This window comes from Prunus dulcis, chromosome 2 (assembly GCF_902201215.1).
Source record: "Prunus dulcis chromosome 2, ALMONDv2, whole genome shotgun sequence".
Lineage (NCBI taxonomy): Eukaryota > Viridiplantae > Streptophyta > Magnoliopsida > Rosales > Rosaceae > Prunus > Prunus dulcis.
Genome location: NC_047651.1, coordinates 13,308,361 through 13,332,323, shown reverse-complemented (window position 1 = coordinate 13,332,323; position 23,963 = coordinate 13,308,361). Strand labels below are relative to the sequence as shown.

The window sequence follows — 23,963 nt, the reverse complement described above, 5'->3', positions numbered from 1 at the left end:
CAAGTGCCCTTATATTTATGAGACGGTTCCAAGGTGTTCAAGAAGAGATTTGTGGCAAACTTGCATCCCATCACGTTCAAGACTCTGTTCCAAAAGTGGCGCTTTACCTTTGCCTCTGCCATACCCGATGACGTGCATGTCAAGTTGACAGAATCTTCAAATAATAATGCCTCGGGTAGACTCGAACAACTCGGATGTCAAGATCATCTTTTTCCGCTTCTTCTACTTCTCCTTAGGCTACACATTTTCGCTGTAGAAGGTATTTTGTGCCATGGAGTATGCCCCAAGCCAATGTACCCCAAATTTCTACCAGGCGATCATCTGCTTTGATAACCTGAACTGCTTCTTTTAGCTAGGCTTGACAGTGCGGGAGATCTTTTACTTCTTCAAGGTGAGACGTTGTGGGAAGTATGCCCAATTTCGTGTGAGTAATGCCAAATTGTTTGACAATCTCAGCCATGAAGACTGTGTGGAACATCGATGCACTGGAGGTCAACGAAAAGTGGGAAGGCAACGTAGGCGACGGTCTACTTGTTCCCATCACCTATTGCCATGGTAAGTCATAGTCTATTGACCTGCTTTAATTTCATTTGAATTCTTTAATGTGTGGCTGACTAAATTCTATATTCTGCTTGCAGAGAAGGATATCAGCAAAAGTTGGATCTCGAACAGAATATGGCTAAGGTCTGTTAATCTTTGAACATCCCTGCGAGGTTTCGAGAATGGTGCTGGCAATTGAGTGAGCATCGTCGAAAATTGGGTAATGTACTCGAATTGCTTGGAATTGAAAGCTAAATGGGCAAAAGTGACCAAATTGAAACCACACAGACCTTAGGGAGGGGAATATGACCTCGAGTGCAAGGTAACAGTCCTAAACCACTTGAATTATAAGCTTTTTACATTAGATATTTTCACATTAATTGATATAATAAGTTGATATTTCTAGTTTTTTTTTTTTTTTTTTTGGGGTCAATCTGGATGACACCATAATTGAACCATATTATAGGCTCAAGCCTTTGGATTTATCTTGGGCTTTTATATTTACATGCACCCAATGGCATCAAAGATGATAAATTATGTTTTTCGTACTCTACCTGTCGTGAATAATAATTTTTCTTCTTTCACCCAAAAAAAAAAAAAAATGGTGCAAGTAACTCTTTTCAATAAGGAAAAGTAACATAACTTTGGCTTGTTAAGTGGAGCACAATGAAGTTTTTGGGCAGCAGTTATAAGTAGTTGGTAGTTCTCAAGTAGTTTCTTCTTTGAAGGGGGTTGAACAACAGTTACTTTCGCCACCTCATTAGAGGCAATTGGGTATCTTTATATCTAATGCTCCTGATCTAGTGGATAACATGGCAATTTTAACTCCAGCCTCTGACTCCATACTTGCCAAAAACACTATGGGGCTTCCAATTCTCTCACTATTGCTGGGTCTGCAGAGGGTTCACTTGCTGGTATCAAGCAGATTGCCAATCCTGCTACTCCTGTTCAATCTGGTTCAGTTAAACAAGTTAAGGGTAATTCTGATTCTTCTTCTCCTCCACCGCCCTTGCCGGCGGACAATTTGGTGGGTCAGTTAAGGGTAATTGTGTTTCTTTAGTTTTCTTCGTTTTCTATGCAGCTTGGCTTTTAGTAGGTTTTTGTTTCTTTTTTATGATTTTCTGGTTGTTTTGCTTTCAGTTTGGTTGCGTGTAAAAGGCATTTTAGAAGGCTTAGTCAATTTCACATCTTCCTCCTCTCCATATTCTGGTTCGGATTCTAGCTCTGACACAACATCTTCCAAATCATCCTCTTCCATTGTTTTCCCCATTTAATAGTGTGGACTCTTCATTGTGTTCACCCATGGAGTAAATGTTGGTGGAACAACAATTAGTATTATTCTAATAATTAAATTAAACAACAAATAGAATAACAAAATTAAATATGGCAGTAAATTAAAAACGGATTGTTCTTGTAAATAGAGGCTTGCACAATTTCAATATCCCTGAAACGGAATTTCGCCTCTACTCAGTATTTGTAATTCTGCAGGCGTTTGCTCCACCAGGATACAACTATCTAAATCAAAGTCCTAGCACTAGGGCTTTGATTTCTGGCGAAATCTATGTGTTTATCTCTTAGGCTATGCAGGAATGATGGTGTGAATGTTCTTTACAAATTTGATGTGATTGTACGGACCTAGGGCTTGTGTTTAAATAAAGTGGCTAATACCTGTATAAACCCAATCAGACAAAAACATTGCTTGATATTTGAATTTTAAAAATAATTCAAACAATTAATTAATTAATTAACTCGGAATTCATTTAAGAGTAATGCTATTTGGACACATAATATTGACCACCTTAACTGACCACCTTATGTGGCAACTGATGTGTCATGTCATGTCAATTAATGAATGCTGCCATGAGGCCACTCACTAGGAATGCTAGGGTTTTTTTATTTATTTTTTAATTGACATGGTGACATTCATTAATTGACATGACATGACACATCAGTTGTCACATAAGGTGGTCAGTTAAGGTGGTCAATGTTGTGTGTCTAAATAGCATTACTCTTAATTTAAACAACAGAGCCCAAGAGCCTCAAGTCCCAAAACCCATATCAATTATATATTAATTAACTGTTGACCATTTGGCATGGACCCAAAGGCCATACCCAAAAGCCACTGAATTGGGCCACTTGCATAACCTAATCCAAACAATTCTATTTCCAAGAGTAAGTCTTACAAACACCTCCAAGAAACGCTAATTTTCCTTTCAACTCAAACATGAATAAATCTATTAAAAAGAAACATAATTCCATTTAAGAACAGTGAACATGAGAAAATGCTTCCTATTAGTTCATGTATTTGAAAATATGAAGATATATATAAGAAGGAGATGAAAATTCATATGCTGCACTTCTAACATCAAGGATGGAGAAAGGATAGAACCTAGATAGGCTAGATTTACAAATTTGTTATTAGAATTTGTTTGTTCAAGTTTGTTATTATTATTTTTTGGTTCGGGCACGGCCCCAAACAATACAAGCTCATCAAAGTATCTTTATTTGGTTCTTTGACATTCAATTATCAATTTTCAGTACAAATTTTTTGTATTTCTCTTTTACTTAATCCTAAATCAATTTAATAACAATCTAATCACACTTTAAATTCCGTAAGACAATGTCATATACAGTAAAAAGTTATTTTTCGAATTAAATTATAATACTCAGTTTGGTACAATTAAAAGGGGAAAAAAAACCATGTTGACCAAGAAAGTCAACTTTGTCTCAAAACCGAATTGAACCGTTTTAGGTTCATGTTCTAGTTTTTGTCTTGGAAAAGCCGATCTGAACCGAATCAGACTAGTTATGTTAATTTAACTTAATTATTTATATCCAAATTTATTAGTAAGTCCAATTATAATCCAAAAACATTAGTAATCCCAAGAACTATCAAGATATTTTAGTTTCATTAATACTCAATGCCTTAGTCTTATTATAACCACCTAAATGATAACCCTGGAGTTGCTTCTTTTTCTTTTCGATGAACCATAGCCATTCTTCTTGTTGCTCCTCCATCTTTCTCTCTTCTCTACCTCTTTCTTTCCCTATCTCTTCTCCTTTCTCCTTTCTTCCTATTTCTCTCATGTTCTCATTCTCTCTTATTCACCTTTTCCTATTTAAAACTGAAAATTGGGCAAATCAAACCGAAATTGTATAGGTCTAGGTTTGGTTCAATCCCCCTAGATATTGTACATGAAAATCAAACCGAACTGGATTGTGCTCAGCCCTAATCCAACATGCTATTTTAACTACCGTACCAAACCAATATTCGAATTTGTTTTTTTTTGCACTTACCTAACCTAGTCAATGGTCTTTAGCTTTTGCCTTATATGAAAGAAACTAAAAAGTAAATTTCTTTAATAGTATACTCGTTTAGCGACCACTGTTTGCGCTTTCCATTAACTGCTCATACACCAATCTCAAAATGTATTGACAATGCCGTATGGAATTATATCCAACGCAATTCCTTTATTTACATAGTTTTCTATAACAAAGAAAAAACAATTATGAAAAGGGGTTATCAGACCCAAAAAAGAAAAAAGGATAAGGACTTATATTTCAAGTGGCTAAAGCAGTTATCATTGTACAAGAAATTTGTGTTCGATTTTCCACACCTCCAATATCTTTTGTATAAAAAAAAAAGGTCGAATTATGATTTGAGTGTCAAAGATTTGCTCCTTATATTCAAAATTATAGATTACACATAGAATTCAGGTTTATTAGAATTAATATTTGCTAGCTAGCAAAAAAACACACGAGAAAAGAGAAATCAATCATCACTGAAATATAAAACAAGACATTCGCATAGAACAGAAACATCACTTACTAAAGTTCCATATCCATCAAACTCAAAACAATCATGAAAACTACATATAAAAACAAACTCACACTCTTAATAATCTAAAACATGATGTTTGCGGGCGCCCTCTTGCTTCTGCTCAACAATTTGAACAGAAACATTCCCTTTCCGTTTCTATCCCTTTCCCAAGCCAACCCAATTTCGTCACCAGCACTGAGATACCTATTTCTTATCACATCCAAACACCCAAGAATATAGAACTCATCGTTTTGCAGCCTCTGGAAAAATATTCTGTCACTTCTGTACTCAGTTTCATCATGATCAGTTACATCCTTCACCAAAACATGGAACTTGTTGTAGCCACTTAGGACCAAGCTAACTTCGTCCAGGTTCCAATGTCGAAGGATGTGCTCAAACGTCTCACTGAATGAAAAGAAAAGAATCCCCATCTGGATTTCGCTTACAGAAACAGCCTTTATGATGCCCCGTGGATCGGTATGCTTTAGTAGCAGTGGCGGCTGATTGTCCGGAAAGTCATGCATCTCTATCAGAACTCGGCTGATTTGTTTCTCTCCGCTGCTGCTACCGCCCTTTTTCGCTTCCTCCTGTTCTTCGGCCTTGGTGGGAAAAAAATTGTAGTAGAAGGTTTTCTTCATAGAGCCAGCCATAAGATAAGGTTTTTTCTTTTCTTTTCTTTTGGGGTCAAAGAGAATCGAAGGTTGAGAATGAAAATAATTAAGGTTATGGCCTGGGTTTTATAATGAGCCATGGAGTGCATATATGGAAGGTAGGGTTATGAAGCTTTTGGTAACCTTTTTGTTTGCTGGTTTTTTCCAAATGGAGCAATTGTCCTAACAAAAAAGGAATGTTTGTTTGTATGAAATAATTAAACTTCCTCTCAAAGAAAGAGTTCAAAATAATTTAGTATTGAATACGGCAACCAAATAACAAATAGAAAAGAGGAAAGAAACGCTAGTCGTAGTCAAGGATGAGAAACCAGGATATGAATAAATTGGTTTATAATAGGAAATATTTATCTTTGGCCCTCACCAGCTTACCATGTCGTCGGGCTCATCAATTTGGTTCTTAATGTAGAAAAAAAGAAACTGGATCTTAATTTCTTTATAAAAATATATGTTGAGATTAATTGTTCAACACATACTTCCCATGATATTATAGTGGGATGAAATATGGAGACGTCCCTGGTCCCATATCCATGAAATAAGTACGTCGCATAGATCCTGGGGCAACCGGCAACGCAATCATTAGAAATTTTTAAAGGTGAACTGACAAGATCAAATGAAACAAACCACAGAAGGTTTCTGTATTTCAAAGAGAAATGAACTGATTGGTGCTAACTTTGGACTTTAACTTGCATGGTGATATAACGTATAAGCTTATTTATTTATTTATTTAAAATACAAGCGATAGTTTAAACTACAAGAAGACTTACATGTAATAGCGATGTCATCGTGGTGGTATCTCAAACTTATCACGCATTGCCATGTCATAGTTTAAACTACAAGAAGACTTACATGTAATAGCGATGTCATCGTGGTGGTATCTCAAACTTATCATGCATTGCCATGTCGGAAAGTTAAAATACATGTCAATGAGTGATTGACTTGGAATAGCGCCACAGTAGTATTCAATGGGAAAGCCATAATTGTATGTGTGGGCCGAACCATAATACAAATATAGAAAGAGAAAATCAATCATACATCAATAATAAATATAAGGAAAAATGGACATTTTTTAGAACTTTGTACTCAATTTCATGTATCAAAACGGAAAAGTCTTTTGATAAAATCTCATTTCCCTTTAAACTATTTATTTTCTATTCCCTTGGCTCATCGGTTTGATTATTAGATAATACTTTCCTTTTTCCTTATGTTAGTTGTGTAATGGGCCCACAAACATTTTACATATAATTATAAATGAAGTTATTATGAATTGCAATGGGCCATTAGAATGGTTATATGGTTTGCATTTTAAATATATGAACTAAAGCCCAACCTTTATTGTGTTGAGAACAAATATTTTTGGGGGAGGTGCTGGGCCACCTCAGACTCTAGAATACCTCCCCCCAAGGTGGTATCTCCGGTATAGATAAGTTCCTCTCCTAATTACAAGTGGATGAGATTTATCATACATACACACACACACACACACACAATTAAGGTGTCATGATGATTCGAATATGAGACCAATAGTTTACAAGTCAAAGCCTTTTTTTCACTACGCTAGACCTCATTGGCTAAAAGCTCATGTTAAGTTAGCTTGCTAGATTCTTTAGAAGATTAGATGTGTATCCAATTCAAACTTTTAATGACTTTTATAGAGTTTAAAAGTCTATAGGTATTCAATTGAGATTTTTAAAGAGTTTATAAAAGTCTAGTAGTATTCAATTGTGACTTTTAAAAAGTATTTAAAAGTTTGACGGTATCTAAAAAGTTAATGTCTTTTATCCGAAATATTATATTTTATCAAGCATCTCTTCCAACAACAAAAGACATAGCCTTCCAAAAATTCTATTTTTCTTCAGAAAAACCCAGAACTTTCACCCTTGCCCTCTTTGAATCTGGGATTTCTCAAATCCTATCAGAAAAAATAAAGAACCTTTTATTCTCGGGCCTTTTCTGCCCCCGTTCACTTCCCCGATATGTTGTGGAGAGTTTTCCCACTTGACTTTGGGCTGGGTTTTGCTTCTCCTTGCAGTTTGGCAAGATTTTAGTTTCTCCTTAGTTTGATCTAGGGTTTTTCAAGTGGCCTTTGGGCCAAGATTTGTGTCTCCATCCAAGTCCATTTACTATCCTTCTCGAGTTGGAGGCATTTGGTCGTTTTGGGCTCTGTTTTGGCCCACATCACCCAAACTCTTAGATGCTTTGCTCATTTTTTTTTCTTCCTGATTATGACTTCTAACAGGCTGATGTTATTGTGGTTTTCTTTTGCTCATTGTTTCTGCCTTTTGTGGTTTGAAGTGTACTCTTAGATCTGGGTGGAACCCTTCATGTTTAGGGAATTATGTCTTCTGCAGTTCTTGTAACTACTCTTGTTGTTTCTTAATGAATTTTCTTATTTTCGCCAACAAAAAAAGAAAAGAAAAAGGAAAGTAACATCCTGTAACGGGAAAGATACAAATGGTAAACTCACAAAACAGTAACTTGTGCAGTGAATTTTATCTTCCTCCATGCACCCTCATGTGGATTTGCAGTGCAATTGGTCTGTCATGAAATGGGCTTGTGAACATAAGACACCTAATTGGCCTTTCATCTGCTAGACTCACTTGTTCTTAATCAACAGGAAGATGAACATAACTCGGTATAATTCATGAGGGCTTGGCAGCAATAACGATTTTTTTTTAATAAGCGGAGAGGGGTTTCTCACACACACACACACTACTAAGGTGCCATTAGGATTTGAACATGAGATCACTTGTCTACAAGTCAAAGCCCTTTTTCACCCTGCCATTGGCATAACTAACACTACAAGATCAACATGTTAGAGCAAAGCACAAAACACCTAAATGTTTACATGTATCCTATCACCTCTTCCTTTTCTTATTTCTTGAGAAGGTGTCTCTATTGAAGCCTCTCAAATCATTGGTTGTTTCAGCTACATTTTGCTTCTTAGAACCTTTCCTCCCTCCAAATCCAAACTTGGAATCCTTGATTTCCCTCTTCTTCAGTTTCTTCACATTCCCACCTTGTCTTGCCTTTCCACTGAATCGATCACCACGAGACACACCTGGCCTCTTATTGCTTGACTTCTCAAATGGCTTCCCATCTTCAAAGGCCAAATCCAACTCACTGCCTTTGTCACCCCCAGGAAACCCATTTTGCTACCTCTGCTTCCTCCACTTCTTCGCAGATTCCATGTCCTCCTTTTTCTGCTTAGCTCTCTCTTTCAAATTCTAAGCCTAAATCTTCTTGAACAACTTCTTGGCCTCCCTAGCCTTCCTTCTCTCCCAGCTTCCTCAATCTTCTTCTCTATCAAAAGATGGCCCTTTACTTTCTCCATGTGAGAATCTAACTTCACCATTTTTGCATAGTAGTCTTCAAGCCTAAGAAAAGGAAGCCCCATAGACTGAAGCTTCTCAAAGGCCCTCCTTGCTCCCTCTAGAGCCTGCGTGTAAAAGACATTCTTAGAAGGCTTAGTCAATTTCACATCTTCCTCCTCTCCATATTCTGGTTCGGATTCTGGCTCAGACACAACATCTTCCAAATCATCCTCTTCCATTGTTTTCCCCATTTAACAGTGTGGACTCTTCATTGTGTTCACCTATAGAGTAAATGTTGGTGGAACAACAATTAGTATTATTTTAAAATTAAATTAAACAACAAATAGAATAACAAAATTAAACATGAAAGTAAATTTAAAACTGACTGTTCTTGCAGATAGAGGCTTGTAGAATTGCAATGTCCTTGAAACAGAATTTCACCCATACTTAGTACTTGTAATTCTGCAAGCATCTGCTCCACCAGGGTATAACTATCTAAATCAAAGTCCTAGCATTAGGAAGCTGGGTATAACTATCTAAACCAGGGTACTTGTAATTCTGGCCAAATTTGCCTGTTTATCTCTCAAGCTATACAAGAATGATGATATGAATGTTCTCTGTGAATTTGATGTGATTGTACAAACCTAGGGCTTCTGTTTAAATAGAGTGGCTAATACATGTACAAACCCAATCAGACAAAAACATTATTTGATATTTGAATTTTAAAAATAATTCAAACAATTAATTAATTAACTCAGAATTAATTTAAACTACAGAGCTCAATTGGGCCACTTGCATAACTCAATCCAAACTATTCTATTTCCAAGACTAAGTCTTACTAAGACCTCCAAGGAACGCTAGTTTTCCAATGTTGGACTAATTTCAACTCAAACATGTTTGCAATTCCTTACAAAACCAACAATAAATCTATTAAAAAGAAACATAATTCCATTTAAGAACAGTGAGCATGAGAAAATACTTCCTAAATGTTCATGTATTTGAAAATATGAAAATATATATAAGAAGGAGATGAAAATTCTTATGCTGCACTTCTAACATCAAGGATGGAGAAAGGATAGAACCTAGATAGGCGAGATTTAAAAATTTTGCTCTTAGAATTTGTTTGTTCAAATTTGTTATTATTATTTTTTGGTTCGGGGACGGCCCCAAACAATACAAGCTCATCAAAGTATCAATTTTCAATACAATTTTTTCGTATTTCTCTTTTACTTAATTCTAAATCAATTTAATAACAATCTAATCATACTTTAAATTCCTGTAAGACGATGTCACATACAGTAAAAAGTTATTTTCTGAATTAAATTATAATACTTGGTTTGGTACAATTAAAGGGGGAAAAAAACCATGTTGACCAAGAAAGTCAACTTTGTCTCAAAACCAAATTGAACCGTTTTAGGTTCATGTTCTAGTTTTTGCCTTGGAAAAGCCGATCTGAACTGAATCAGACTAGTTATTTTAATTTAACTTATTTATTTATATCCAAATTTATTAGTAAGCCTAATTATAATCCAAAAAACATTAGTAATTGCAAGAACTATCAAGATATTTTAGTTTCATTAATACTCAATGCCTTAGTCTTATTATACCCAATTAAATGATAACTCTAGCCTTGCTTCTTTTTCTTTTCGGTGAACCATAGCCATTCTTCTTGTTGCGCCTCCCTCTTTCTCTCTTCTTTACCTCTTTCTTTCCCTATCTCTTCTCCTTTCTCCTTTCTTCCTATTTCTCTCATGTTCTTATTCTATCTTATTCACCTTTTCCTATTTAAAACTGAAAATTAGGCAAATCAAACCGAAATTGTATAGGTCCAAGTTTGATTCAATCCCCCTAGACATTGTACATGAAAATTGAACTGAACTGGACTGTGCTCAGCCCTAATTCAACATGCTACTTTAACTACTATACCAAACCAGTATTCGGTTTTTTTTTTTTTTTCCGCACTTACCTAACCTAGTCAATGGTCGTTAGCTTTTGTCCTTATATGAAAGAAACTAAAAAGTAAATTTTATTAATAGCATACTCGTTTAGCGACCGCTATTTGCGCTTTCCATTAAGCGCTCATACACCAATCTCAAAATGTATTGACAACGCCGTACAGAATTATATCCAACGCAATTCCCTTATTTACATATTTTTCTATAACAAAGAAAAAACAATTATTACAAGGGGTTATCAGACCCCCCAAAAAAAAAGACAATGGCTTATATCTCAAGTGGCTAAAGCAATTATCATTGTACAAGAAATTTGTGTTCGATTTTCCACACCTCCAATATCTTTTGTACATAGAAAAAAGGTCGAATTATGATTTGAGTCTCAAAGATTTGCTCCGTATATTCAAAATTATAGATTATACATAGAATTCAGGTTATTATTAGAATTAATATTTGCTAGCTAGCAAAAAAACACACGAGAAAAGTTAATCAATCATCACTGAACTATAAAACAAGACATTCGCATAGAACAGAAACATCACTTACTAAAGTTCCATATCCATCAAACTCAAAACAATCATTAAAACCACATATAAAAATCCAAATCCACCATGTTTTATTAGGAGTAAAAGAAAAAACTCACACTCTTAATAATCTAAAACATGATGTTTGCGGGCGCCCTCTTGCTTCTGCTCAACAATTTGAACAGAAACATTCCCGTTCCGTTTCTGTCCCTTTCCCAAGCCAAGCCAATTTCGTCACCAGCTCTGAGATACCTATTTCTTATCACATCCAAACACCCAAGAATATAGAACTCATCGTTTTGCAACCTCTGGAAAAATATTCTGTCACTTCTGTACTCAGTTTCTTCATGATCAGTAACATCCTTCACCAAAACATGGAACTTGTTGTAGCCACTTAGGACCAAGTTAACTTCGTCCAGCGTCCAATGTCGAAAGATGTGCTCAAACGTCTCACTGAATGAAAAGAAAAGAATCCCCATCTGGATTTCGCTTACAGAAACAGCCTTTATGATGCCCCGTGGATCGGTATGCTTTAGTAGCAGTGGTGGCTGATTGTCCGGAAAGTCATGCATTTCTATCAGAACTCGGCTGATTTGTTTCTCTCCGCTGCTGCTACCGTCTTTTTTCGCTTCCTCCTGTTCTTCGGCTTTGGTGGGGAAAAAATTGTAGTAGAAAGTTTTCTTCATAGAGCCAGCCATGAGATAAGGTTTTTTCTTTTCTTTTCTTTTGGGGTCAAAGAGAATCGAAGGTTGAGAATGAAAATAATTAGGGTTATGGCCTGGGTTTTATAATGAGCCATGGAGTGCATATATGGAAGGTAGGGTTATGAAGCTTTTGGTAACCTTTTTGTTTGCTGGTTTTTTCCAAATGGAGCAATTGTCCTAACAAAAAAAGGAATGTTTGTTTGTATGAAATAATTAAACTTCCTCTCAAAGAAAGAGTTCAAAATAATTTAGTATTGAATACGGCAACCAAATAACAAATAGAAAAGAGGAAAGAAACGCTAGTCGTAGTCAAGGATGAGAAACCAGGATATGAATAAATTGGTTTATAATAGGAAATATCTACCTTTAGCCCTCACCAACTTACCATGTAAAAGCTGCACCAAAAACATCTTACCTTGTCGTCGGGCTCATCAATTTGGTTCTTAATATAGAAAAAAAAAAAAAAAAAAAACTGGATTTTAATTTTTTTTTAAAATATTTATATGTTGAGATTAATTGTTCAACACATACTTTCCCATGATATTATAGTGTGGGATGAAATATGGAGACGTCCCTGGCCCCATATCCATGAAATAAGTACGTCGCGTAGATCCTGGGGCAACCGGCAATCATTAGAAGATTTAAAAGGTGAACTGACAAGATAAAATGAAATAACCACAAAAGGTTTCTATATTTCAAAGAGAAATTAACTGATTGGTGTTAACTTTGGACTTCAACTTGCATGGTGATACAACGTCAAAGCTCTTTTTTTAATTTATTTAAAATACAAGAGATAGTTTAAACTACAAGAAAAATTACATGTAATGGGGATGTCATTGTGGTGGTATCCCAAACTTATCATGCATTGCCATGTCGGAAAGTTAAAATACATGTCAACAAGTGATTGGCTTGAAATAGCGCCACAGTGATATTCAATGGCAAAGCCAGAATTGTATGTGTGGGGGCAGAACCTAATACAAGTATAGAAAGAGAAAATCAATCATACATCAATAATATATATATGGAAAAATGGACATTTTTTAGAACTTTGTACTCAATTTCATGCATCAAAACGAAAAAGTATTTTTATAAAATCTCATTTCCCTTTAAATTATTTATTTTCTATTCCTTTGACTCATCGGTTTGATTATTAGAGGATTAATACTTTCCTTTTCTTCTTTTTTTTTAAATGTTAGTTGTGTAATGGGCCCACAAACATTTTACATATAATTATAAATAAAGTTATTATGGATTGCAATGGGGGGCAAGGTCACCTCAGACCCTAGAGTACCTCCGCCCCTAGTGGTATCTTTGGTATAGGTAAGTTCCTCTCCTAAACTACAAGGGGATGAGGTTTATCACACACACACACACACACACACACACACTCTATTAAGGTATCATGAGGATTCGAATATGAGACCATTAGTTTACAAGTGAAGGCCTTTTTTCACTACACTAGACCTCATTAGCTAAAAGCTCCTATTAAATTAACTTGCTAGGTTCTTTAGAAGATTAAGACGTGTATCCAATTCAAACTTTTAATGACTTTTATAGAGTTTAAAAGTCTGGAGGTATTCAATTTAGATTTTTAAAGAGTTCATAAAAGTCTAGTGGTATTCAATTGTGACTTTTAAAAAGTATTTAAAAGTTTTGTGGTATCCAGTTATGACTTTTAAAAAGTCTTTAAAAGTTTGGCAGTATCCAAAAAGTTAATGACTTTTATAAAGCTTATTATATGAATGACTTTTCCATACTTTTAAGGCTAATTGTTAAGAGCAAAAGTCTTGCAATTTACTAGTGACTTTTATCAACTCTATGAAAGTATTTAAGAATTTGTCAACTCTATGAAAGTCACTCACTTAAAAAAAAGGTAGTTATGTGTAATTATTAGCTCCAATTATAGATACGATCTTTAATAAAAGGCCAAGTGTTAGATTATTCACTGGAGTTAAGTTGAAAATGTTGAAGAATATAAAGTCCCACATCGGAAACTTAACAAAATAAATATAATATATAATGAGTGATTCCACTACTAATATCACTGAGACCTTTTGTGATAGAACTCCACACCTACTGGGCTATATAGGTGGTTAAGTTATAGACAATATCGGTGTTGTTAATAGTGGGCCGCTGTCCATCTCTCTGAAATTTAACAGAAAATGTATATTTTTTCACAAGTTATAAGGTGGAGCCTACAAGTATGCCTAACCGATGAGATCGATATGCCTGGAGGGCAATGCCAGGAGACCTACACTTGAGACAGTTGATGAACCAATAAATCGATTTTGTTTTTGTTAGATGAGAGGATTCACACACACACACACACACACACTACCTTAGTACCATAGGGGTTGAAACTTGATATCATTTGACTGCAAATCAAGACCATTTTTCACTAGGCTAGACCTTGTTGACAAAAGAAAATGTATTTAAATAAGCTTTAAGTGTTGCATTTTGGCCTCCAAAATAGCATGTTTATTTTTCTTCTAAATGCAAGCGTCTAAACTAGGGAGGAAGTTTCTTACCCAAATTATGAAGGCCCTTTCCACTTAGCTATGCATTTTACTGGAAAGCTAATAACAACCTGAAATGTTAATCGTGTAAGAATATTTTTGACATTAATAATTTATTTTCATGGAAAACCTCTTCAAACCAATTTCACGCGCAAAAAACAGTCTCTCTCTGTCTCCGTCTCTCTCTTTCTCTATATGCCAACAGATCATCGTCGTATAAATACGCACCCAAACGAAATCGAGGAAAAATAAAACGAACGAAGCGAATTTAGAACGAGGCTCCGAGATCTCGATCTGTCCGATAAATCTCTGGCGAGATCTCGACCTTGAACCCGATCTGATCCACGTAGATCCGAAATCTCCATGGCTCCCGTTTCGGCTCTCGCCAAGTACAAGCTCGTCTTCTTGGGGGACCAGTCCGTCGGCAAAACCAGCATCATCACTCGCTTCATGTACGACAAGTTCGACAACACGTATCAGGTAATCGGATTTCCCTATCCAATTCTTTTGCAATTTCTTTGATCTTCAACTTTTCGAGCTTTGCAGTCTTTTGCTGTTTCATTTCTGTCAACAGTTGCTGTGAACATCAACAATGTCTTCGATTGATTGGCATAGCGTTTTCCAATTCATGATGGAATTGAAATTGCTTTCGTTTGCGATTTTTGTTTTCAATCTAACAGCTATGAGCTATGTTTGGTATCAAATTTTGAATTCTTCGGGGTATTGAAATTTCGTTACATTTGTTAGACTTTTATGGTTGTGGTACATATTTGTGAAATTTGTGAATAAATGCTGATCCAAATCTTTGTGTGGAACCACGAGCTGGTACTGCTATTATTAGAATCCAAACACTGATTTCTGTACTATAGTTGAGCAGTCTTAATTATAGTATTTCTACTTTCTTGTGTAAGCTGATGTGGGGCCTTATGTGACGACGGCTGGAATGTGCCTGCCAAGTGCCAAGTACATTACAGCATTCTCCTTTTTATGTTGAAGTAGTACGTTAAGTTTTAATAACAACGGAGAGTTGTGTAGAAAAAAAAAAAAAAAAAAAGGACAAACATTAAGCAGAAGCTGAAAATGTTCTAATGAAGTGAGGTTCATAACCATGGTAAGGATTGGCCCCCATAATAACTTTTCGTAATATTAGAAGTTTATGATTTTTCTTTTCTTTTACTTTGGAGTAGGGAAAAAGAATTAAACCAGTTGCTTATGACTTTCTTCAAATGATGCAACAGTAATCGTTCATGGATTGGTATGTGGTGGGGCTGAGATTCAAAATTAAAACTTGAAGTGGGGTTCCACGGGGATTGGAGGGTGTCACCCTCCGTTTCAGCAATAGGATCCTTAAATAAGTACCTATTTCTCAACCATTAATGGTGGTCAGCTGTTCATATCTGATATAACGGCTGAGAAACATATCATTATATAAAAAGCTTATGACTATGAATGAATATATGCAGAGCCAACCTAAAATGGACCTATGTTATGGACATGCATGGATGATTTATGGATGATTGGGATATGTGTCTATGATTTGGGTCCTCAGCCACAAGAAAAAGGCATTAGTTATAAACATGATATATAAGTTAGTACAATCTAATACTAAACAGCTGTGTCATTCTGGGATTTGTAACACTGACCTTTTGTTTTTGGCCAAATGCTCTGCCATTGAGCTATGAGCACTACCAGTGGATTTTCACCTATCATTCCATAGGGGCAACACTTTTTGGTTTCTAAATGTTTATTCCCAATGGAATAATTAGGTTTAATATCTGTCTTTTTTGCCTTAGTTGCACAAGTTTGTTTGTTTTCACCTTTTCCTTTTCTTATTTTGGTGGGTGTTCCTGTGGATGCATTTTCTGTAACGCAATTATTTTGATTTTTCAAATGTCATTCATTTGTCTTTCTTTGCTGACACTCTACAGATATCAATCCTAATTACCTTTTGTTTCTTTTTCTTAGTTTGGTTGGGATTCCTGTGGATGTCTTTGTAATTATACATGTATATAGTTATTCTTTAATAAAGTTCTTACATGAGACCATGTTTTTCAGCCATTATGTTATATATGAACGACTAATTGTACAGTGGATGACATGCATTCTTCATCAAAATTTGATAACGGCTGAAAAACAGCTCCTTATTTAAAATACTTATTTAGTTGTCATCCATCTCTTTTAATGTGCACACACTTGTCTATTTATTTATTTTATTTTTTGATGTAATGTTACACACACATATTTATGTACTTATCTGGCACTGTACATATATCCATGCTCAATTCTTAACTTACATGTTTTGATTTATTTGTTCGAGTTTCTCTTTCTTAGCTTATATGTTTATTCATTGATGACCAGGCTACCATTGGCATTGATTTTCTGTCAAAGACAATGTACCTTGAAGATCGAACTGTTCGATTGCAGCTCTGGTCAGTCTTTATCCTTTTTTAGTTTATTTTTCTGTAGATGTTACCATGTTTTCTCAAAGGTTTTATGTTCATCAAATACAGTTAGATTTCTTATATACATGAGCTTGTCAGTGTTCTCATTCTGTGATGTGACTTTAATTTATTGTGGACTTAATGAGTGGTTACTAGGTTGCTTTTATTAAAGAAATTTGCCTCTTAGAAGTCACTGGTACTCTCATTATGATTCTAAGTACTTGGGGCACATTTACTTGTCTTTCTTGAAAATTCATTCTAAAGCTTTGGATTTGTTTCCATATTCTCTCTGTGATTATTAGGTTTTCATACTTATCTCATCCTGGGACAAGATTGACATTGTGAAAAAAAATTGTATCTCGTGAAACATAAAATTTTGAAATTTGAACAGGGATACTGCTGGGCAGGAAAGGTTCAGGAGTCTCATTCCAAGCTATATCAGGGATTCCTCTGTGGCAGTCATTGTATATGATGTTGCAAGTATGATCTCTCTCTCTCTCTCTCTCTCTCTCTCTCTCTCTCTCTCTCTTCTTTATCTAAATTGTTGGACCTGAAATTTAGTCCAGCTGTTCAAATACTTTGTGAATATCCTTTTGAAGAAGCTCTTGTTAAGAGTCCCATCTGTGAGGGATTTGTTTTGTTTAAACAACAACAAAAAAATCTAGTCAAACGTAACTTTGTTGAGCTTGAACTTCATCTGTTTCTAATTAAACCACTGGGTCTTATGTTCAATGTTTGATGAATTTCAATTTTGGCTCATTCTTATGGTATAGGCAGGCAATCATTCCTAAACACTTCCAAGTGGATTGAAGAGGTTCGCACTGAGCGGGGAAGTGATGTTATCATTGTACTTGTTGGAAACAAAACAGATCTTGTAGACAAAAGGTAGTGATCTGCTTTATTCTCTGCAGTAAGTTATGAAGACAGTTGATTTTCTTGTTTCCTACACTTTTTAGTTCCATAGTCATGTAAACGTGGTCTTCATGAGAATGATGACTTGTTGCATCTTTTGCATGCTATTTATTTCATTTGCGTGCTTGACCAATCTGAGCACTAGAAGAAGATGCTTTAAATCAAGCTGTGCGGATGTACCTTCGTAAAACATGTATGGTGAATACATGTTTGGTACTGTAGATGGGAACGAGGAGGGTAATACTACAAGTTTTCCCCTCAGGTCGTATCTCATTGTCAATTAGGCTAGCTTATTGCATCTGATTTTTCTTGCCACTTCCGGTGCTCATATATGGGCCATGTTGTGGATGGACAGGCAAGTTTCCATAGAGGAAGGAGAAGCCAAAGCTCGTGAGCTCAATGTTATGTTCATCGAAACTAGTGCCAAGGCTGGCTTTAATATCAAGGTAAGTCACATTTATCTTTAATGAATTATATCATAGCAATGTAATGTCTTAATGTTATGATTATGTTGCGTGGGGTCAATCAAGATACTACTGTTGAGAACACTGCACCCTCGTCAAGGTCACTTGATATGCCTACTCGGTTACAGATGGACACGTCATTATGTTAATTTTCATTAATCCGATTGCAGGCACTGTTCCGAAAGATAGCAGCCGCCTTGCCTGGAATGGAAACACTTTCTTCGACGAAGCAAGAGGATATGGTTGATGTGAACCTCAAGTCATCCAATGCAAATTCATCACAGTCACAGGCACAGTCGGGCGGATGTGCTTGTTAATTTACGTGGGTTTTTTTATTCAACTTCTTTACCCCATTCCTTATACGCTTCGGTGATCCTACTGTGTCTGTAAAGCTTAGTTACTGTAGCATTCGGAGTTTTGTGTTTGGTTGATTGGTAAAGGATTTTTATACTGTTTGGCTAAGCTTAGAATATCACAAACACTCAGACTAAATTAAAAGTAATTAAAAGAGACGTTTTGTTTTGCAAAGTGATTTTAATAGATTTCTATGATTTTATGTTTTGAAATATTCTTATATTTTCTCCACCCTATAAGATAAGTGTTAAATTTGCGTTTTGTTTCTAATATTTTATCCATACCTGCGAACTTGGAAAAAAGTTCAAGGGGAAAAAGAAAATAATTAAGAAGGATTCTGTTTTGAGTTTTAATTTTAACCAACTAGCTCTTAGTTTAGCAGTACTAATCTTCTTAATGTTGAAAAATATCTCAAGTTCGACTTCTTTTGAGTGGGAAGAACTTACACGGGGATGTCACCGTGGTGGTATCCCAAGCCTATCACTCATTGTCATGTGAAAAAGTTGCATTGTCATATCAGTAAGTTAAAATACATGTCAATGGATAATTGGCTCGAGAAAGTGTCACAATGGTATTCCCGATATAAGTAAGTTAAGTAGACGGTTTTCTTTTCTTTATTCATTCTTTAGAAATTGGTGTTACAGAAAATCTCAAGATTAGTGTTGGAAACTCACCTATGTTAATTAAAATCTTAACCTTTGTATGTGGAAGAATTATCTATAGAAATTAGGTTCATGTCGGGCAGAAACGTGTGTTATGATTTGAATGGATATCACTGTAAACACACTATAATTTGTGCAAAACTGGGTCCTTATCATTGTGTCACTACAGTACTCTTATTTGCATAACATGTGTATTGAGTTTAAGATTTTCCCTTTTACATTTGGTTCAAGGTTTAGAAGTTTAGGAATGGGTATGAGTTGTCATTCTCATGTTTGGTGAGTACATTCTTGAAAATTAAATACCTTAAACATGGAAATCATAAAAATTATTGGATTTTCTTTAGTTAATTAGGGTGTTATTAGAAAAGGGAATAAACTTCAATTCCTATATTACTATACAAACCAAAGGTGTGAAAGAAAATAGAAGGTCTTTCCTAGTTATCATTTGCCAGTATTTCCAAGCTTTTGAATAGGCTGGGAAATACTTTCCTAAACAATTCATTCCATGAATTAAATAGACCCTTAACTTTTATAATTGTACACTTATTATAATTTGAGTAAACTCGCAGCACATCATACACATGTCACATTACTAAAATATTTTTTACTTTCTTTGTATTATAATCACATAAGAGATACTTCATGTACGTAGGGAGATTCACTATTATATCCAATATAGGTGTTCAAATTTTTTAAATAAAAAAAAAACCTTATATGAAATGAACTTTAGAAACACACCCAAAGCCCATTTACAACATAACAAAAAGGCTTTTAACTTCTTTTAAATTACAAAACTGCCATTGATTTCTTAAAACAAACTCAACCCCAAAACCTCATAAAAAAGCTCAAAACACTCAATTGGGCATCAAAGTAATTTAATAATCAAAATTAAATTCAATAAGTCCATCTGTCATTTTTTGGGCTTTTTTTTGGATATGTTTATAAAAACTAAATGGTGTAGGGTTTATTTATAGTTTTAGTATTAAGAATGGGTATATGTTAAATCTCTATTTATTTTTTTTTCATTACAAAACATTTTCATGTTGTGAACTCCAAATTTCGAAGATTTTCCTACACCAAAAAAAAAAAAAAAAGAATAGGGTAAATTACTCAAATGGTCTTGAAATTTGTACCCGATTTATACTTTTATCCCTAAACTAAATTATTCATTCAAGTGGTCTATCAACTCTTTATTAATCGGGACTTTGGTCCTACCGTTACATTTTTTGTTAAATTTAGTCATGTGAATAGCACATGCTACATTTGTAGGGGTAAATAAGACTTTTGACCTATGTATCACTTATTTGTGCTGTGCCCACCGCCAAATACCAGGAATACCCTTTTATTTTCATAGATTCCAGTCTTGTACCTATTTTGCGAGCAAACATCATAACATAACATAAATCTGTACTTTCTCACTCCTCAGACGCATTTTGGGAAGGGCGCCTCAAATTTCCCGTGTTATTTTTTCTTTTTAACCGCAGATTTCTGATGTCTTTACACAAGGCAGAATCTGAATGGTGGAGAGGTATGTACCCCGGTTATCTGATTCATCTTAACCATCTTACGATTCTAACCTCTAACCTTGGGCTCTTTTTATTTTTATTTTTATTTTTGAACCCTTAAACCACTCGAAGAACACAAAAATAAATAAATTCATAATTACATGATTGAAAATTGGAATCGTTTGGGCTCTTTTTATTTTTATTTTTATTTTTGAACCCTTAAACCACTCGAAGAACACAAAAATAAATAAATTCATAATTACATGATTGAAAATTGGAATCGTTTAAGCACGCTGCCGCACCAGTAAATACCCACTAAAAAACCTCTTTGTTCCATTCTTAACAATACGGGCCACCGCTTGGTGGGTTCTAGACTTGAAAGTCTTTCATTCAGTCACGCAAACCTTAAGAAGCATGGCCATGCCAGGTCTCTCTCTCTCTCTCTCTCTCTCTGTTTTTCTTTTGGTTTTTGATTTTGTGTGTTGAATTCTAAGGATTAAAGGCGAATTTAGACATGGGTTTTGTTTATTTTGATCGATATGTTATTGGGTTTTCGTCAGACTAATCAAAATATGAGATTCTATTTGGCTGCTTTGAAACTTATGAGAAGAACAGAATATGCAATCTTGAATTCTGGGCACTCAGTTTTTTTTTTTTCCGTTTAAAATCTGTTACTGACTCACTTTGAATCTTCACACATGCTTATTCTTCGTAGTATTTGGTTTCTTTCGGTGGTTGGTTACTTGCGGGTTTGAAAAGTTCAATTGGATTTCGATTTTTGACTTAGTTTTTCGTCAAATTAGTTCATTTATTTATTTTGTGTGCTTCTGATGAGTATTATATATGCTTTAGCTGGTTAGGTGAGGATTTGAGTCCATTGTGCTTTTAGCTTGTTGGGCATGAATTTATGGCACAAACGGCCCAATTCTTCGCTTTCAACTAAGCTTTTTTTCCCTCCTTGTCTTTTTTATTTTTTTTTTATTTTTATTGGATATACGCTTGACCTTATGGTTATTTCCACAGGCATATTGTTGCAACATAAATGTGTTAATGATTATAAATGATATGCTTAACTGCATGCATGTTTGTTGATTGGAGCCTATCATACCAATGCATCAAATGCTCCTCCTGGGCATGACAATTACATTTTTCTTCTGTGTATTGTAAGAGCAAAAGAGTGATACAAAAAAGAAGGCCTTTTTGTTCTGTTTTGAATCTTCGAATCACCTTTATTAGAAAAGGACATTCCAAGGTTTCCTGCTTGTGATTTATTTTGGCTAACCTGATAGAAGCGTGCATATGCTTTTGCAATTACAAAAAAAGAGATACAGGAGACCTTTAAATACGCAGTAATGTGTAAGTAATACTCTTTCAAAGATCATTAAAGGTCTATGCTGATTGTAAGTATGAGGAAATGAGGTCTTGCCTCTCGACCAATAGTGTCTATCTGAAATTTGGCTATGACATTTACCAGTAGAGAAAAACTCTCTTTATAGATGTTGTGTTTTCGGTTTACATGTTTCATGATTCTCCAGGTTCAAATGCTTTAATTTTTGGTAATTTGATAAACCCATAAAGAAGCTAATTTGTTTTCATGTAAAAATACAGATAGCCAAGAATCGATTTTACCCAAAGATGAAACTGTCATAGAGCAAACACAATTTGTCAAACTTGGCCGCTGTCAATGGTGGTTTATGGTGGCACTCAACATCTTCTTCCTCATTGTGGGGCAGGCTGCTGCGGTTTTACTTGGGAGATTCTATTATGACCGGGGTGGTAATAGTAAATGGATGGCCACTCTTGTCCAAACTGCAGCATTCCCAGTTCTTCTCATCCCACTTTATTTTATTCCTTCATCCAAAGATCCATCAACTTCTTCAGCCCCACCTTCCATTAAAGTACTTGCCTTGATTTACTTCGCCCTTGGAGTGCTCTTGGCTTGTGACAACATGTTGTATTCTGTCGGACTCTTGTACCTATCTGCCTCTACTTACTCCCTCATTTGTGCAACTCAATTAGCTTTCAATGCAGTTTTCTCGTACTTCATCAACTCCCAGAAGTTCACTGCATTGATTCTTAATTCAGTGATTATCGTGTCATTCTCAGCAGCTCTTATTGCTGTCAGTGATGATTCCAGTGGACCAGCAGGAGTCTCAAAGTGGAAACATATCCTTGGATTCATCTGTACCCTTGGAGCTTCAGCAATTTACTCTCTACTGCTTTCCCTCATGCAGCTTACCTTCCAAAAAGTTCTTAAGAAGGAAACCTTTTCTGTGGTCTTGGAAATGCAAATCTATACAGCACTGGTTGCCAGTTGTGCTGCAACTGTGGGTCTTTTTGCCAGTGGGGAATGGAGGACTTTGCATGGGGAAATGGAAAATTTTGGTGAGGGACGAGTTTCTTATGTGATGACCTTAGTTTGGACAGCTGTGGCTTGGCAAGTTTGTTCTGTTGGTGTTGTGGGATTAATTTTCGTCGTTTCTTCTCTCTTCTCCAACGTAATTAGTACTCTTTCCTTGGCTGTTACTCCTATAGCTGCTGTGATAATTTTCCATGACAAGATGGACGGTGTCAAGATAATTGCTATGCTTCTGGCAATTTGGGGTTTTGCCACTTATATTTATCAGAACTACCTTGATGATTCTAAGGTAAGAAGAAGGCAGACTGGTGTTACGGAATCACACAATGATTCTTCTGCCTGATTGGTTGAATAAAAATGCACAGGAATACATTTTTCTCTTCAATTATTTATAGCAGCTGTCTTTTTAAGACTTTGATCAACGCCATACAACTTATATATTGGTTATACAAGTTTTTTTAATGTCATTGACATCACATTATTTATTTTGTTTCTCTGTAATATTTATGGTCATGGTCATCTAAGATGATTAAATGTCGAAATAGATAAAGAATTATAGAAACAATCATGGGATGGAGTTGTATTAGTCTCAGTCGATCATGTAATTGGTCATTCAGATCCTCTTATACTCTATTGCATTTGAACTGCACGTAGTGTAAAATAGTCCTTTTGAGAATTAAGGTTAATTTTAGCTTTTCTACAGTCTCAACTTGAATTTTAGGTTTAGTAGACTGATGACAGAGGTGAGAGAGAGCACAATCTTGAGCAGGATCTGTTATGTAGGATCGTACCTCTGTGTTGGTTCTTCATCTTTTTTCCGGCCAAGTGATTTCAGATGCTTTAGTTAGGAAGAAAGTGCTTAAAACGTATGCACAAGCGACGTTTAATGATGGCTGAAAATTTGGCAGTAGGTAGCCTCTAAATCAACATGATAGAAGGAAAATGTACATGTTTAATGTAAATCTGTGGTTTTTTTGTCTTTCTTTTTTGTGGTATATGAATGAATATATCTAACTGGAAAGGAGACACAAGCAAGGGGACAGTTCCCAGCGGAAGTTACAAAGCAAACACAAACCGAGGGGAGCAGGCCTCTCTTCCCAGTCCCCATGGCAAAAAGGCCATGATGGAAGAAACAAACAAGCAGAAAAATCAAACCCCAACCACAAACCAGAGAGTAGCCAATTATTTGGAAGAGCACAAAGCACAGCCAGCAACATCCAGGGAAACA

The 23,963-nt window shown here is 35.4% G+C and overlaps 2 protein-coding genes and 1 pseudogene across 3 annotated transcripts; 2 read left to right on the top strand and 1 right to left on the bottom strand.

Moving 5' to 3' along the window:
* Positions 1–7,886: 7,886 nt before the first annotated feature.
* Positions 7,887–10,095, bottom strand: LOC117618166 (annotated as a pseudogene).
* Positions 10,096–14,154: 4,059 nt separating this feature from the next.
* Positions 14,155–18,393, top strand: LOC117619793 (ras-related protein RABH1b). Its single transcript, XM_034349830.1, has 6 exons — positions 14,155–14,518; positions 16,397–16,467; positions 16,871–16,959; positions 17,253–17,364; positions 17,747–17,837; positions 18,026–18,393. Exons 1-6 carry the CDS (start codon positions 14,402–14,404, stop codon positions 18,170–18,172), a joined length of 627 nt encoding a protein of 208 aa, XP_034205721.1. The 5' UTR covers positions 14,155–14,401; the 3' UTR covers positions 18,173–18,393.
* Positions 18,394–20,275: 1,882 nt separating this feature from the next.
* On the top strand, positions 20,276–23,361 carry LOC117619738 (probable purine permease 11). 2 transcript variants are annotated; one of them, XM_034349754.1, is made up of 2 exons: positions 20,276–20,399; positions 21,985–23,361. In XM_034349754.1, exons 1-2 carry the CDS (start codon positions 20,363–20,365, stop codon positions 23,076–23,078), a joined length of 1,131 nt encoding a protein of 376 aa, XP_034205645.1. In that variant the 5' UTR covers positions 20,276–20,362; the 3' UTR covers positions 23,079–23,361. The 2 variants fall into 2 exon arrangements, with proteins under 2 accessions (XP_034205645.1, XP_034205646.1); XM_034349755.1 differs by lacking the exon at positions 20,276–20,399 and adding an exon at positions 20,585–20,803.
* The last annotated feature ends 602 nt before the right edge of the window (positions 23,362–23,963 follow it).